Source organism: Bufo gargarizans, chromosome 6, assembly GCF_014858855.1.
Source record: "Bufo gargarizans isolate SCDJY-AF-19 chromosome 6, ASM1485885v1, whole genome shotgun sequence".
Classification (NCBI taxonomy): Eukaryota; Metazoa; Chordata; class Amphibia; order Anura; family Bufonidae; genus Bufo; species Bufo gargarizans.
In genome coordinates this window covers 26,134,526-26,152,154 of record NC_058085.1, presented here as the reverse complement: position 1 = coordinate 26,152,154, position 17,629 = coordinate 26,134,526, and the positions used below count along the sequence as shown (strand labels likewise).

The 17,629-nt window shown below is 41.6% G+C and overlaps 1 protein-coding gene across 1 annotated transcript in view; it reads right to left on the bottom strand.

The window, feature by feature from the left end:
• LOC122940414 (zinc finger protein 260-like) overlaps positions 1–17,629 on the bottom strand; it is a 492,103-nt gene that overhangs the window by 431,727 nt on the left and 42,747 nt on the right. The window contains exon 4 of the mRNA XM_044297085.1: positions 16,039–16,995. Coding sequence (XP_044153020.1) covers positions 16,039–16,995 — 957 coding nt within the window. The remainder of the gene's footprint in view (positions 1–16,038; positions 16,996–17,629) is intronic.

Genomic DNA, 17,629 nt, shown 5'->3' with positions numbered 1-17,629 from the left:
GACTGAAAGATCTGAAGCCATTAAATGATGGCGCTGGCATCCGGGATCACTCCCCTTTTATCTATAGTTTACATTCCTTAGCTATGCTAATTGTGCAGAAGTGAAAATGTATTTTTGTATAATGACCAATGGAATGCTGCTACGAGCCTCAGGGGGGATACCCCCTCTGATGTGCATATATACTGCTTAACTTCCTCTAATAAATGAGAATTTAGCTTTGATCTTTGAGAGGTGTCAGTATGGTTTTTCTCAGTCGTGCACGTACTAACAACTTTCAGTTTGGAGCAGACAGTTGATAAAGATAGCACAGCTTGTGTGCATTCAAAATAGTTGGCGCACAACGTGGGACAAAGGTGAAATTATTCTGTCTGAGCAGCCGCATGAAATATCCACTGTTGGGTCGGACGCCGACAAGGGAGGAGACTGCGCAGCTCAGCGAAAGATAAGAAAACTAGTTATCCTACCTGATATCCCTTCTGTGCCTCCGCTCTGGGCAGTGGGTGGGACGGCTCTCCATATGGACACCAGACCACATAAGCCCTTGTCCTAAGAACGTGGTCAAAGTGTATTATCTACTGTCTGTGGATCGACAGGGACTTCAAAGGAAATATACATATGTAGACAATTGTCACGTTGGTAGACGTGTTCCTATTGGTGTCACGTATCTGTCACACCGATAGATTTCTTGCAGTTAATATGACAAAGAGAATCATATTGGTGGGTGGAGTATAGGTTGTTGTAACGGATATCCTCGGAAAATGAGGAAGGGCTCATATGACGTATATGCCAGAGGTATAAAACACGGGCTGGCATGTCATTGAGTATAACTGAAGTCCCTCTCCAGAAGGAGAGAACAGGTTATCGGTAGCTGTCCTCTAGCTTCAGGGAGTTAGGAAAGTGTTCAGATTGAATGTACATGCAAAGATAACTTAGAGAGACTGACAGTGCGGGCGGCATTAGAAGCCTTCCGGCTGGGAGCCGTGTACAGTATTCAGTATAATAAAGACTTAAAAAGAAGAGAAGAAAATGGAGGCAGACAACTTAGCATCTGGCAAATACACCGACCACCTCATTGTCTCAGAGAGAAGGAGAGAAATTCATTAAGAACACAGGAATTTATGAGGAGAAAGTGCTGACATAAGAAAGGAAAGCTTCAAGATAACAACGTAGTAAAGGATGCAGAAGCATGGTATAGAACAGCCAGAGAGATGAAGAGATTAGGCTGGACGGAAATGTATGATGAAAAGACAAATGATTACCTTTACATGCCACCAACACAGCCCCTAAAATGGCACCAGAGAACTCCGCCATACTTCAGCAGGCACGACCCCCACCATATTATCAGCCCCCTCAGTCTCTGGAGGGGTGGATCTGTGGAGTATGTCATTGACAAAAACCCACAGGGAGGAATGTCTGTTACAGCTGTGGCGCGGCGAAACCAAGCCCCAGGCCCACCTCCTTGTACCCGGTTATTGCACAGGATGGCACACCTTATGTACCAGCTTCCGCTCTGGCAGCCATCTTAACTAATCCCACTGACTCTCCGGCAGCCATCTTAACTAATCCCATTTTCTCCCCGGCAGGCATCTTAACTGAGGTAACTTTACTCCCTGCCCAGAGGCCATCTTAGTTACTGGTATTTTTCATGATACGGCTACAAGCACAAAACAATACACATAGATCTAAGTAGCACCACATAGAGTACTCAACTCAGTAAGTGAAGGATACACATTTACCAATAATTAGTTATTACTTGTAGTATTGTTTAATTAGATGAAATGCCTTAACTTGTATGTTTGTTCCTTTGCTAGGATTAAGTCAGCACTTGGAGGCAACTTCATTTCGATTCATAACAGGTTGTTGTGGTTGGTGCAGATGTTGAAGACTCCAGGTCAAGGGGAATTGGGTGAAGATATTAGGTTAAGTCCTGCATTTAATACAAAGTCAAGTGAAGTACTGGACCCTGGGGGTCCTGCCCATCTGCTAAAATCACAAAAGGAGGGGATTGTGTATGGATCTTGTTTCTATCTGTGGGCTGTTTGCATTGTGTTTGTTTTTATTGGTTTGCCCGTTGTATTAGTGTACTGAACGTATGTTCAAGAGAAGTAGTGTGCAGCAAGCGTTTGGTTTGCGTCCGCGCTGAGGTCGTTGGTTTTTGCGGTAGTCAGGAGAACTACAGGTTTCTGGCCCCCTAGTGAACGGTAGGAGTCCCCACTGGGGCCTATGAAGACGAAGCTAATTTAGAGTTAGGCAACACCCAAGGTATATAGAAAGGGACCGACAGGGATCCCAGCTGCAGAAGTAGTAAGGAAAAGAGAAGACAGGCAGTGAAGAACATCAGCCAGCTAATGAAAGGTGTAAAACTGAATCCAGAGTAGTGGGAAAAAGCATGTAGGGAAAGCAAAGGGTGGCTAAAAGCTAACAAGCTCACAGAACAGGCAGAAGTCCGTCTGCGAGTAGCGAGGGAAGAATATAGAGGAGGTGGAGAGAGACAGAAGAAGTGGGAAGTACTATTATGAATGTTATCATGGTAATGTTAAACCATCTCCCCAACAGAGAAAGAAAAAAGTAAGTCTGCCACCCTCTAATAGTCCTGGTCTGTGTTGACTGTGCCTGGATCACTGTCCCCACAGACACCAATGTTTTTAGAGATTGCTGGGGAGGGAGTGAGGACGATACAAAGACAGGTGAGGAGGAAAAGTTAGACCAAGATTAAGAAACAGACAATACAGTATTGGCTGTGCCCCGAAACACTTTAGCAGATTCAAGTCCGGCCCCAATGATATCCAAAACACTCCCAAAACCTCCAAACAGCTAGGTCAGACAAGCCGAGATGGCTGGCAATTCGTTTAAAATTACCATCCTGCTTCTCTTAATCCAATGATGTACGTCCTCTGAAAGTTTATCAACCAGGTATATCGTAGAGGCATGTCTAGCAGTCACTGATATCTCACCAAAAGGTACACTACCCAAAATTAGCCTCTGAGAACCTTTCTATAGATCCGTTTGGGAAGCACTTTTATGCCCTCTTGTGACAAGAGCCAGTGTCTAATCAGACCGCAACTGTAATCATTTACATATCTGCCCGAGACATAACTGAATGCAAAGTTTAGCAGCAATCTGACATTTCTATCTGGTTGTGTTATTTTGTTTTGTCAAGAAGTGTACTATCTGTCTTTCTAGAGAGGAACATAATCCACTGGTTGTAGTATCCACAAAATGAATGTCCAGAAAGAGTTAGTGATGATTGTGTTCTCGGTTCTAATAAGAATATTCCCCAGCCCCTAGCATTTCACATGAAATAACAGTGACATTACTGGTTAAGAGGTCCAGTGTCTGTGATGGGACCAAAACCCACACTACTAGTGTTGATCGAGCACCAAAGTGCTTGTGTGCTCTGGCTGAACATATCGGTATGCTTGTGTGTTCTACTAAGCACCCGAGCACAATGGAAGTCAATAAGAGAACCCCAGGCACTCCCTGCTCGGAAGAGAAGAGGGTATCTGGTTCACAAAAAAAGGTTAGAAATTGATGGAAACCCCATCAAAATGGTTTGGAAACAGCATTAAGAGGATAAGCTGTTAAGAGGATAGATGGATGGGTCTTGGACTCCTATTATCTAAGTCATACAATAGACAACCACACAAAGGCTATATGCCAAAAGCCAGGTAGGTGCAAGCCATCAATCTGTCCATGAGACAGATGACAGGCTGAGTCAGCATAATAGCAGCCTTGTGCACTATGAGACATTCCAAACCAGCTCTCATCTGACTGAGAGCCAGTAAGCCTCAGACTTACTACAGATTTGTTGGCTGGCTTGGGTGGACCTGCGCACCTAGATCAATATCATTAGGTTGACAAAAAGTTTTCTGATTGTCCTAACATAATATTCAATAACCTTTCTATACAGTTTTGTCATACAGGTTTGATATGATATATAATGGTGATGTGTAAAGTATAAGTGCTGGGAGGCGTGTATATCCCACCCAGATACCTCAGCTGGGTGAGATAACTGAAATCTGCAGTGGTTTCAGCAGAGTGTAGTTTGCCGAGACAGTTTTGTCTAGATGTTGTTCTGGGCTGGATTTTATGTGGACTGGGGTATAGGTTTGGTAGTGGGATCTGCCAGTCCACACCCTTCCCCTACATGTATTGTCTTTTGCCAGAGGTGATCGCAGGTAAGGCCTGCTAATGTAATCAAGAAGGGATTATTTAAAAAAAAAAATAATAAAAATAAATCTGTGTATGACTTGGAGGGAGAAAGGCTATGGAAGCCTGAGAGGCTCTGTGTGTTCTTAGCCAGGAGGGCTGAGGGGCCATGAGCCTTTTTAAAGCCTGACGTTTGTGGGGCCCAGAGACGCCTAAGGAAAGAGGGTCGCATGGTCAGAGTCGGGAGGAATTCTGGATCATCTCCCCCCCCCCAAGGGTGCTGGTGTGGTCACAGCCTGGAGGCTGCTGGACCGTATATGGCTGAGGAAGCCGGATCGAATTCAGTGTGTGAACGGCGCTCTATAGGTGAGGTAGACACAACACATGTATTAGGTGGAGCCCAGATGGGCAGGTCTTTATTTTCTATGTTTATGTGTGTGATGGTGCTGAAGTGCCAAAATAAAGCACCTTTTGGACTTGAACCCCGTTGTCAGAGGTGAAGTCTGTGATTGCAACCCCACTGAGAGAGCAATCCCTTACCAATAATTTTTTTTTAATTATATACATATATATACAGGTCCTTCTCAAAAAATTAGCATATTGTGATAAAGTTCATTATTTTCTGTAATGTACGGATAAACATTAGACTTTCATATATTTTAGATTCATTACACACCAACTGAAGTAGTTCAAGCCTTTTATTGTTTTAATATTGATGATTTTGGCATACAGCTCATGAAAACCCAAAATTCCTATCTCAAAAAATTAGCATATCATGAAAAGGTTCTCTAAACGAGCTATTAACCTAATCATCTGAATCAACTAATTAACTCTAAACACCTGCAAAAGATTCCTGAGGCTTTTAAAAACTCCCAGCCTGGTTCATTACTCAAAACCGCAATCATGGGTAAGACTGCCGACCTGACTGCTGTCCTGAAGGCCATCATTGACACCCTCAAGCAAGAGGGTAAGACACAGAAAGAAATTTCTGAACGAATAGGCTGTTTCCAGAGTGCTGTATCAAGGCACCTCAGTGGGAAGTCTGTGGGAAGGAAAAAGTGTGGCAGAAAACGCTGCACAACGAGAAGAGGTGACCGGACCCTGAGGAAGATTGTGGAGAAGGACCGATTCCAGACCTTGGGGGACCTGCGGAAGCAGTGGACTGAGTCTGGAGTAGAAACATCCAGAGCCACCGTGTACAGGCGTGTGCAGGAAATGGGCTACAGGTGCCGCATTCCCCAGGTCAAGCCACTTTTGAACCAGAAACAGCGGCAGAAGCGCCTGACCTGGGCTACAGAGAAGCAGCACTGGACTGTTGCATGTCATTCGGAAATCAAGGTGCCAGAGTCTGGAGGAAGACTGGGGAGAGGGAAATGCCAAAATGCCTGAAGTCCAGTGTCAAGTACCCACAGTCAGTGATGGTCTGGGGTGCCATGTCAGCTGCTCGTGTTGGTCCACTGTGTTTTATCAAGGGCAGGGTCAATGCAGCTAGCTATCAGGAGATTTTGGAGCACTTTATGCCTCCATCTGTTGAAAAGCTTTATGGAGATGAAGATGTCATTTTTCAGCACGACCTGGCACCTGCTCACAGTGCAAAAACCACTGGTAAATGGTTTACTGACCATGGTATTACTGTGCTCAATTGGCCTGCCAACTCTCCTGACCTGAACCCCATAGAGAATCTGTGGGATATTGGGAAGAGAAAGTTGAGAGACGCAAGACCCAACACTCTGGATGAGCTTAAGGCCGCTATCGAAGCATCCTGGGCCTCCATAACACCTCAGCAGTGCCACAGGCTGATTGCCTCCATGCCACGCCGCATTGAAGCAGTCATTTCTGCAAAAGGATTCCCCACCAAGTATTGAGTGCAGAACTGAACATAATTATTTGAAGGTTGACCTTTTTTTGTATTAAAAACACTTTTCTTTTATTGGTCGGATGAAATATGCTAATTTTTTTAGATAGGAAATTTGGGTTTTCATGAGCTGTATGCCAAAATCATCAATATTAAAACAATAAAAGGCTTGAACTACTTCAGTTGGTGTGTAATGAATCTAAAATATATGAAAGTCTAATGTTTATCAGTACATTACAGAAAATAATGAACTTTATCACAATATGCTAATTTTTTGAGAAGGACCTGTATATATATATATATATATATATATATATATATATAACGTACTGTAACCCTGACAGGCTAAGAGACCCATTCCACTGCCCCAGTGAGACATAGTCCTGCTAGCCCAATAGACTGCCACCAGTTCCTCGTTAGATATAATTCTGTTAATGGACCGGGCTTATATCGGGTCAGAAACCAACCAAGGTAGCATGTAACATAATACCGAGCCACAGACATGTGGATTTGTGGATCGAGACAACAGAACAGAACAAGATAAAATTCTATATTTAATTGCCTTAAAGGGGTTGTCTCACTTCTGCAAATGACATTTATTGTGTAGAGAAAGTTAATACAAAGAATTTACTAATATATTGTTATAGTCCATATTGCTTCCTTTGGTGGCTAGACACATTCTTCCATCACATTATACATGTCTCGTTTCCATGGTTACGACCACCCTGCAATCCAGCATCGGTGGCCGTGCTTGCACACTAAAGAAAAAAGCACTGGCTTCTCTGGTGGCCGGGACCATAGGAATGCCCATAGGCCAGCACTTTTTCCAATCGTGTGCAAACATAGCCACCAATCCTGGATTGAAGGGTGATCATAACCATGGAAAAGAGACATGTATAATGTGATGGAAAAATTAGTCGAGCCAGCAAAGGAAGCAATACGGATAATAATAATACATTAGTAAGTGATTTGTATTTACTTTCTCTACATGATAAATGCCATTTCTGAAGTGAGACAACCCCTTTAACCGCCTCCGGACCGCCTAACGCAGGATCGCGGTCCGGAGGCGGCTGTCTCAGGCAGAGTCACGCGTTGGTGCGTCATCTCGAGACACAGGCGCGCGCGTTTACAGGAACTGCAGGTAAGCGAGCTGATCTACAGCCTGCCAGCAGCGATCGTTCGCTGGCAGGCTGTAGATGCAATTTTTTTTTAACCCCTAACAGGTATATTAGACGCTGTTTTGATAACAGCGTCTAATATACCTGCTACCTGGTCCTCTGGTGGTCCCTTTTGCTTGGATCGACCACCAGAGGACACAGGTAGCTCTGTAAAGTAGCACCAAACACCACTACACTACACCCCCCCTGTCACTTATTAACCCCTGATCACCCCCTGTCATTGATCACCCCCCTGTAAGCCTCCATTCAGACGTCCGTATGTGTTTTACGGATCCATGGATCCAATCCGCAAAACACATACGGACCTCTGAATGGAGCCTTACAGGGGGGTGATCAGGGAGTCTATATTGGATGATCACCCCCCTGTAAGGCTCCATTCAGACATCCGTATGTGTTTTACGGATCCACGGATCGGATCCGCAAAACACATACGGACGTCTGAATGGAGCCTGAAAGGGGGGTGATCACCCCATATAGACTCCCTGATCACCCCCCTGTCATTGATCACCCCCCTGTAAGGCTCTATTTAGACATTTTTTGGGCACAAGTTAGCGGAAATTGATTTTTTTTTCTTCTTACAAAGTCTCATATTCCACTAACTTGTGTCAAAAAATAAAATCTCACATGAACTCACCATACCCCTCACGGAATCCAAATGCGTAAAATGTTTTAGACATTTATATTCCAGACTTTTTCTCACGCTTTAAGGCCTCTAAAATGCCAGGGCAGTATAAATACCCCACATGTGACCCCATTTTGGAAAGAAGACACCCCAAGGTATTCGCTTGAGGGGCATATTGAGTCCATGATAGATTGAACTTCTTGTCCCAAGTTAGCGGAAAGGGAGACTTTGTAAGAAGAAAAAGAAAAGAAAAAAAAAAACAATTTCCGCTAACTTGTGCCCCAAAAAAATAATCTTCTATGAACTCGCCATGCCCCTCATTGAATACCTTGGGGTGTCTTCTTTCCAAAATGGGGTCACATGTGGGGTATTTATACTGCCCTGGCATTTTAGAGGCCTTAAAGCGTGACAAAAGATTGAACTTTTTGTCACAAGTTAGTGGAATATGAGACTTTGTAAGAAAAAATATAAATAAAATAAATCATCATTTTCCGCTAACTTGTGACAAAAAATAAAAAATTCGAGGAACTCGCCATGCCCCTCACGGAATACCTTGGGGTGTCTTCTTTCCAAAATGGGGTCAAATGTGGGGTATTTAGACGTGCGTGAGAAGAAGTCTGGAATTCAAATGTCTAAAAATGCCCTCCTAAAAAGGAATTTGGGCCCCTTTGCGCATCTAAGCTAAAAAAAAGTGTCACACATGTGGTATCGCCGTATCTCAGCAAAAGACAACTTTTCCCATTTTTGTATACAAAGTTGGCATTTGACCGAGATATTTATTTCACCCAGCATGGGTATATGTAAAATTACACCCCAAAACACATTACCCAACTTCTCCTGAGTACGGCGATACCACATGTGACACTTTTTTGCAGCCTAGGTGGGCAAAGGGGCCCACATTCCAAAGAGCACCTTAGGATTTCACAGGGCATTTTTTACACATTTTGATTTCAAACTACTTCTCACACATTAGGGCCCCTAAAATGCCAGGGCAGTATAACTACCCCACAAGTGACCCCATTTTGGTAAGAAGACACCCCTAGGTATTTTGTGATATGCATAGTGAGTTCATGGAAGTTTTTCTTTTTTGTCACAAGTTAGTGGAATATGAGACTTTGTAAGAAAAAAAAAAATCATAATTTTCCGCTAACTTGTGACAAAAAATAAAAAGTTCTATGAACTCACTATGCCCATCAGCGAATACCTTAGGGTGTCTACTTTCCGAAATGGGGTCATTTGTGGGGTTTTTCTACTGTCTGGGCATTGTAGAACCTCAGGAAACATGACAGCTGCTTCAAAAAGCGGAAATTCACATTTTTGTACCATAGTTTGTAAACGCTATAACTTTTACCTAAACCATTTTTTTTTACCCAAACATATTTTTTTTATCAAAGACATGTAGAACAATACATTTAGAGAAAAATGCATATATAGTTGTCGTTTAAAAAAAAATAATTTACAACTGAAAGTGAAAAATTTTATTTTTTTGCAATAATTTTAGTCGGTTCCGATTAATAACAAAAAAAGTAAAAATGTCAGCAGCAATGAAATACCACCAAATGAAAGCTCTATTAGTGAGAAGAAAAGGAGGTAAAATTCATTTGGGTGGTAAGTTGCATGACCGAGCAATAAACGGTGAAAGTAGTGCAGTGCAGAATTGTAAAAAGTGGTCTGGTCATTAAGGGTGTTTAAGCTAGGGGAGATGAGGTGGTTAAGGGCGCACTAGACATAACACTATATACACAAATTATATACAATGGTCAGCTATGCAAATACACGTGATGGTATAGTGAGAGTTAACAGATATAAGTCAGCTACCAGATACATATGTGGTCCATTAAAGTTGTAATCTTGTAGAATTCTTGGATTATTTCACATGGGAGGCAGTGAGGACAGTGAGTTTCGAGCTCTCTCCAAACATGACACCTCGTGACCTCTCTTCAGAGAAAGACAATCACCTCTGTCCTGCACGGGCACTTAAACTTTTGGCGGTCATACCCCTCCATCCCGGGAGGATCCCACTCTCCTTCCTTTTGGCTTGGCAGGCAAAGATCCAAAAACCCATTATGGATCCTAGCTCCTCACCGGAAGGAGTTCTCCATATCTCCCCTTCCCTATGTCCCACAGGCAAACGAAGACAGGGAGAACATCTGTCTCGGTCCCAGGGTTTCAAAGACGTCAACGGTGTATTTATGAGATGTACGGGCAATGTCTTATGAACTCCTGGTTCCATAATGTGTGGGGAGTTTGTTTATAGTTATTGACCAACTCAGTCCATCAGTGGAGCTGAGCTGCCAGCTTGTCTGAGCCGAGTGTGACATGTAAACGCAGGGACCGCTTTGAAGCAGGGCCACCTTTGAAGCCTGTTTCCTCTGCCAATTCCCTTCACCTGAGCAAATGGGAAGGCATTAAATCCTAACTCAACATATTCCATATATATATTCAAAATCTTTATGAGAAATATATTCCCATCTGCTTAGTTTTATGTTAAATATCTATCAATTAAGGAACAAAGTCATCTGAATCAGAAGGTAGGCAATCTATATTTCCTGCCGACAGTGAGACAACTAAATAACACACGATACAATGCTGTCAAGCTCTGCTAAGCAGCTGTCCGATTATACTAGGAGTCCAGGCTTTATATAAGGTTCCTTACGTAAGCAATAAAGAAATAAGTTATATAATAATAATCGCTATAACTAGGCAGGTTAGTCGATACTTTGCATAGAACATACAAACCGGATTCCAAAAAAGTTGGGATACTATACAAATCGTGAATAAAAACTGAATGCAATGATGTGGAGGTGCCAACTTCTAATATTTTATTCAGAATAGAACATAAATCACGGAACAAAAGTTTAAACTGATAAAATGTACCATTTTAAGGGAAAAATATGTTGAATCAGAATTTCATGGTGACAACAAATCCCCAAAAAGTTGGGACAAGGCCATTTTCACCACTGTGTGGCATCTCCCCTTCTTCTTACAACACTCAACAGATGTCTGGGGACCAAGGAGACCAGTTTCTCAAGTTTAGAGATAGGAATGCTCTCCCATTCTTGTATAATACAGGCCTCTAACTGTTCAATCGTTTTGGGCCTTCTTTGTTGCACCTTCCTCTTTATGATGCGCCAAATGTTCTCTATAGGTGAAAGATCTGGACTGCAGACTGGCCATTTCAGTACCCGGATCCTTCTCCTACGCAGCCATGATGTTGTGATTGATGCAGAATGTGGTCTGGCATTATCTTGTTGAAAAATGCAGGGTCTTCCCTGAAAGAGATGACGTCTGGATGGGAGCATATGTTGTTCTAGAACCTGAATATGTTTTTCTGCATTGATGGTGCCTTTCCAGACATGCAAGCTACCCATGCCACACGCACTCATGCAACCCCATACCATCAGAGATGCAGGCTTCTGAACTGAGCGTTGATAACAACTTGGGTCGTCCTTGTCCTCTTTGGTCCGGATGACATGGCGTCCCAGATTTCCAAAAAGAACTTCGAATCGTGACTCGTCTGACCACAGAACAGTCTTCCATTTTGCCACACTCCATTTTAAATGATCCCTGGCCCAGTGAAAACGCCTGAGCTTGTGGATCTTGCTTAGAAATGGCTTCTTCTTTGCACTGTAGAGTTTCAGCTGGCAACGGCGGATGGCACGGTGGATTGTGTTCACTGACAATGGTTTCTGGAAGTATTCCTGAGCCCATTCTGTGATTTCCTTTACAGTAGCATTCCTGTTTGTGGTGCAGTGTCGTTTAAGGGCCCGGAGATCACGGGCATCCAGTATGGTTTTACGGCCTTGACCCTTACGCACAGAGATTGTTCCAGATTCTCTGGATCTTCGGATGATGTTATGCACAGTTGATGATGATAGATGCAAAGTCTTTGCAATTGTTCGCTGGGTAACACCTTTCTGATATTGCTCCACTATCTTTCTGCGCAACATTGTGGGAATTGGTGATCCTCTACCCATCTTGGCTTCTGAGAGACACTGCCACTCTGAGAAGCTCTTTTTATACCCAATCATGTTGCCAATTGACCTAATTAGTGTTAATTGGTCTTCCAGCTCTTCGTTATGCTCAAATTTACTTTTTCCAGCCTCTTATTGCTACTTGTCCCAACTTTTTTGGGATTTGTTGACACAGTGAAAATTTGAATCAACGTATTTTTCCTTTAAAATGATACATTTACTCTGATTAAACGTTTGATCTGTCATCTACGTTCTATTACAAATAAAATATTGACATTTGCCATCTCCACATCATTGCATTCAGCTTTTATTCACAATTTGTTTAGTGTCCCAACTTTTTTGGAATCCGGTTTGTATAACAGGTTATTTCTATAGAATATGACAGAATGATGAGGCAGGATATTCTATAAACTGTTGACCCAGATGTTCTCTGCAGTTGTGCTTTATTACCCAAGTCAACAGTCTTTACAAAAATCACTTCGTTAACCCTTAAAATATGAATTTCAAAAACTTTTCCACCATGGTGTAGTGGATGAATCGGGTTATGTCTGAGCTGCTTCAACTGAGGAGATTGGTCACCACCTCTGTCTAAGGCACAATAGATGGATCTGTGGAGTTCTGGTGCCAGAGCTACTGTAGACCAACTGATTGGTGGGGGTGCCAGGTGTCAGACCCCCCACCTATCTGATACTTATGGCCTATCCTGACAACATGCCATCGAGATCACATTACTGGAAAACCCCTTTAATGACATACACATTATAGTCATTTACATCATGGGGCGGTTTAATGGTCTAAGCATCATTTTTACTTCTTGTGCAACCCAACACATTTTTGCTATTGTTTTTACATGTCACAAAGGGGTTCTTTATTATATTTGTTTTTAGAGATTATTTTTAAATCTTTATTTAGTTTTATTTGGGGGAAAAAAAGTTGTTTTATTTCAAACTCCAGCTGCTTATTATTTAAATATGCAAATTGACACAAAAAAAATAGTTAAAATTGGTTCCCTGTTTTGGTCATTTTAATAGTTTTTTTTTGTTTCATGTGAAAAGGCCGACTATGCTGACGGTTTCAGCAGGTGTAGACTATTTTTCTATTTTATTCTCACTTGTATTTGATGATATATTTTGATACTTTTAAAATACATTTTAGATTTTGGGACATTTACACTTTTTTTTTTGCAATTTTCTTTATAATTGGGGCATCCAAATGTGGCAAGTGATGCTTTTGCCCTGCCTGGCAATGTAGAAATCACTATATGGACAAAACAAGCAATCACCATCCATAAGTACAGTAAAAGATCACTACCACCCCTCCCCATCTGAGCTATTGTCATTACTTCTAGAAGTACAGATGTAGCAGGGTTAACACACAAACTCTGAACTCAAATTTCTTAATTCAAAATGGTCACAAATGTAACATATCCAATGAATATATTTTATATCATGTCATCTTCAATTATAAAACTAAACAATTCAGAGCTGGTGGGACATACAATAAAAAATAACCAAGGATTCCCCCACTGGTAAATTCATGTGAGATGAGTGAACCACATGACTACAAATACAGGGGTGGTGGGGACCCCACTTGTTGAATTTATCTACAGGTACATTTTGGTCAGGGTGTGCAGATTAAGAAGATATCTCTCGTGGAAGACGAGTAATGGCTTCTATGTAATTAGGCAATCCTAGCCTGGTCACTTTTTGGGAGAACTTGCACATTACTGATGAAATGTGCCAAGTAAGACCAGAGCTGACAGTTTTTTTAATGTTACAAATACTTATAGGGGTAGAACAGACCGGGACTGGAATAGGCAGATTGTTATACTTTTATATCAGGCCCTGGTTTTGTGCTTCACCAGGTATGGTTGAAAGATACACTACTCCCATAGATTTATGATGTGTCACGCAGACAGGCTTACTCTTATCAGCGGTAGCCTCTCTCTATATTACTACCCATATGCTGTCCCATGCTCAGTTAGAGGTAGGTGGAGCGTTCTTAAAAATGATTTTTAGAGATTTAGGTCACAAGCTTAGGGCAAGGACCTCAAATGTAGTGTTTTTCAAAATACTACCTGTACCACGAGTCACACAAGAAAGGCAGTAGGAGATTAGGGAGGTTAACAAGTAGCTCAAGAACTGGTATAGGAAGGCAGGGTTTGGGATCCTAGAGAACTGGGCCGACCTTCTCCTCTATTGTAGGGATGAGCTGCACCTCCATGGGGAAGGGGCAGCTGTTTTGGGGTAGAAGATAGCTAGAAGGTTGGAGGAGTGTTTAAACTAGGGACAGTGGGGAGGATAATTACGTTATAGGAGGGGAAGATGGCATCTAGGTCTCTATCTGCACTATCTTGGAGGATCTCAATGAAAATAAGCAAATAATGCCATATCAGCATGGCTTCATGAGGGATCGGTCATGTCAAACTAATTTAATCGGTTTCTATGAGCAAGTAAGTTCTAGACTTGACAGTGACGAATCAATGGATGTCGTATATCTGGATTTCTCCTAAGAATTTGACACTGTACCGCAAAAAAGGTTAGTATATAAAATGAGAATGCTTGGGCTGGGAGAAAATGTCTGCATGTGGGTAACTGGCTCAGTGATAGAAAACAGAGGGTGGTTATTAATGGTACACACTCAGATTGGGTCACTGTCACTAGTGGAGTACCTCAGGGGTCAGTATTGGGCCCTATTCTCTTAAATATACTTATTAATGATCTTGTAGAAGGCTTGCACAGTAAAATATAAATTTTTGCAGATGACATTAAACTGTGCAAAGGAATTAAAATGGAGGATGACAGTATACTGTATATATACTACAGAGTACAGTATAGTATATATATACTACAGAAGACAGTATACTACCACAGATGGATCTGGAGAGATTAGAGGCTTGGGCAGAGAAGTGGCAGATAAGGTTTAACACTGACAAATGTAAGGTTATGCACATGGGAAGGAATAATGCAAGTCATCCGTACATACTAAATGGTAAAACACTGGGTAACACTGACATGGAAAAGGACCTAGGAATTTTAGTGAGCAGCAAACTAAGCTGTAGAAACCATTGTCAGGCAGCTGCTGCCAAGGGCAATTAGATAATGGGTTGCATCAAAACGGGCATAAGTGCCCATAATAAAAACATAGTCCTGCCACTTTACAAGTCACTAGTCAAACCACACATGGAGGACTGTGTACAGTTTTGTGTTCCTGTGAACAAGGCAGACATAGAGCTGAAGAGGGCAACTAAAATAATAACTGGATTGGGTTGACTACAGTAACCAGAAAGATTATCAAAATTAGGGTTATTCACTTTAGAAAAAAGACGACTGAGGGGAGATCTAATAACCATGTATAAATATATCAGGGGTCAGTAGAGAAATCTCTCCCATCATCTATTTATCCTCAGGACTGTGACCAGGGGACATCCTCTGCTTCTGGAGCAAAGAATGTTTGTACACAAACATAGAAGAGGATTCTTTGAGGTAAGAGCAGTGAGACTATGGAGCTCTCTGCTTGAGGAGGTGGTGATAGTGAGTTCACTAAAAGAGTTCAAGAGGGGCCTGGATGTATTTCTGGAGTGTAATAATATTATAGGCTATAGCTACTAGAGAGGGGGTCGTTGATCCAGGGTGTAATTCTGACAGCCTGATTGGAGTCTAGAACAAATGTTTTTCCCCCTAAAGTGGGGAAAATTGGCTTCTACCTCACAGTTTTTGTTTTTTTTGCCTTCCTCTGGATCAACTTGCAGGATAACAGGCTCAACTGGATGGACAGATGTATTTTTTCAGCCTTATAAACTATGTTACTTTATTACATCCTATACTGTTTTTATTTATTTCTCTCACCAAACATTTGTGTTTAGAGGAGATATATAAAAAACAACTTAGTTTTACTTTTAACTGGATCTGTCTTTTGATTACCAATATTCATTCAATACAAGAGACTATGTTTGTTTGTGGATCTCCCACAGTGGTGACAATCATCGCTCCAAGTCCTCAGCTACCTCTGGTAACTGAAAGCAAGGCGCTGTTTTAGCTCCCTGTAAGTATCTGAAGGAATAAAGCCAGTTAGTGACCACCATAAAAACGCATAAGGGAGGTCACCAACGGGCTAAGCATAAAGATGGCTTCTCTTATATGTGGGTTTTTTGATGATTAACAAGAGATGATTCATGGCTGAAACACATATTACATTCTGAACATGAAAATGGCTTCTCCCCTATGTGAATTTTCTGATGTTTATTAAGATGTGATTTACAGTTAAAACATTTCCCACATTCTAAACATGAAAATGGCTTCTCCCCTGTGTGAATTCTCTGATGTATAACAAATTCTGATTTACTGTTAAAACGTTTCACACATTCTGAACAGGAAAATGGCTTCTCCCCTGTGTGAATTTTCTGATGTCTATCAAGACCTGATTTACGGTTAAAACATTTCCCACATTCTAAACATGAAAATGGCTTCTCCCCTGTGTGAATTCTCTGATGTATAACAAGATCTGATTTACTGTTAAAACGTTTCACACATTCTGAACATGAAAATGGCTTCTCCCCTGTGTGAATTTTCTGATGTCTATCAAGACCTGATTTACGGTTAAAACATTTCCAACATTCTAAACATGAAAATGGCTTCTCCCCTGTGTGAATTCTCTGATGTTTAACAAATTCTGATTTACTCTTAAAACATTTCCCACATTCTAAACATGAAAATGGCTTCTCTCCTGTGTGAATTCTCTGATGTATAACAAGATCAGATTTCTGGGTAAAACATTTCCCACATTCTGAACATGAAAATGGCTTCACTCCTGTGTGAATTCTCTGATGTATAAGAAGAGATTTATTATACTCAAGACATTTACCACATTCTGAACATGAAAAAGATTTTTCTCCTGTGTGAATTCTCTGATGTATAACAAGAGCCGATTTCTGATTAAAACATTTCCCACATTCTGGACATGAAAAGGTCTTCTCTTTTACGTGAGCCGATTGATGTTTAGCACCTCTTCTGTGACTTTTATTCTGTGTTACAGTCTTTGATAAATAAGACGATCGGAGCTGTTTTAAAGAATTAAATGATGCATTGTTGCTGTGATTGGATGAGGGTATATCTTGCATATTGGCATGCTCTTCAAATGTATCTCGTGTGATACCACAATCATCTACTTCAAAATCTGAAGATACCAGATGTTTCTCTAGGTTCCTGGTACAGTCATCTGCCAAGAATAAAACACATTTTATTATTGATGAATAACATTAAAATTGTATTGAAGTTTTATAACTTTTCCATATAAAAAATCCACAGAAAGTACAAGAAACAATTAGAATATCAATTGACTAAAACAGTGGTGGCCAAACAGACCACAATCTAATAGTAGACCGAGGGGCATAACTAGTAAACGCTGGTTCCCACCTTGAGCAACTTCCCTGCAACCCCCACACAATCAGTAATTTAAAAAGATATATAAATAAAAGCTTTCCTAGCGCTGCACAAGAAGCGACGAATCCCCTCTTAGTGCCCCACACAATAGTTATCTCCCCTTAGTATCCCTTTTACAGTGGAATTCCCCCTTAGTGCTCTCTTCACAGTACTGAAGCTCCCTAAGTGCCCCCACTCAGTAGAATGTCCTCTTGAGGTCTCCAAACAGTAGTTATGCCCCCTTTGTGCACCCCCTGCAGTAGTGCTGTCCCTTAGTGTCCCCTTTACATCAGTGAAGCTCCTGTACTCTGAATAAAGTTAAAGTAATACCGAGCACATCATGCTCTTCCCAGCAGCAGGCAAATATCTGGTGCTCAGTAGTGTTGATCGAGCACCGTAGTGCTCAGGTGCTCGGGCCGAACACATCGTGA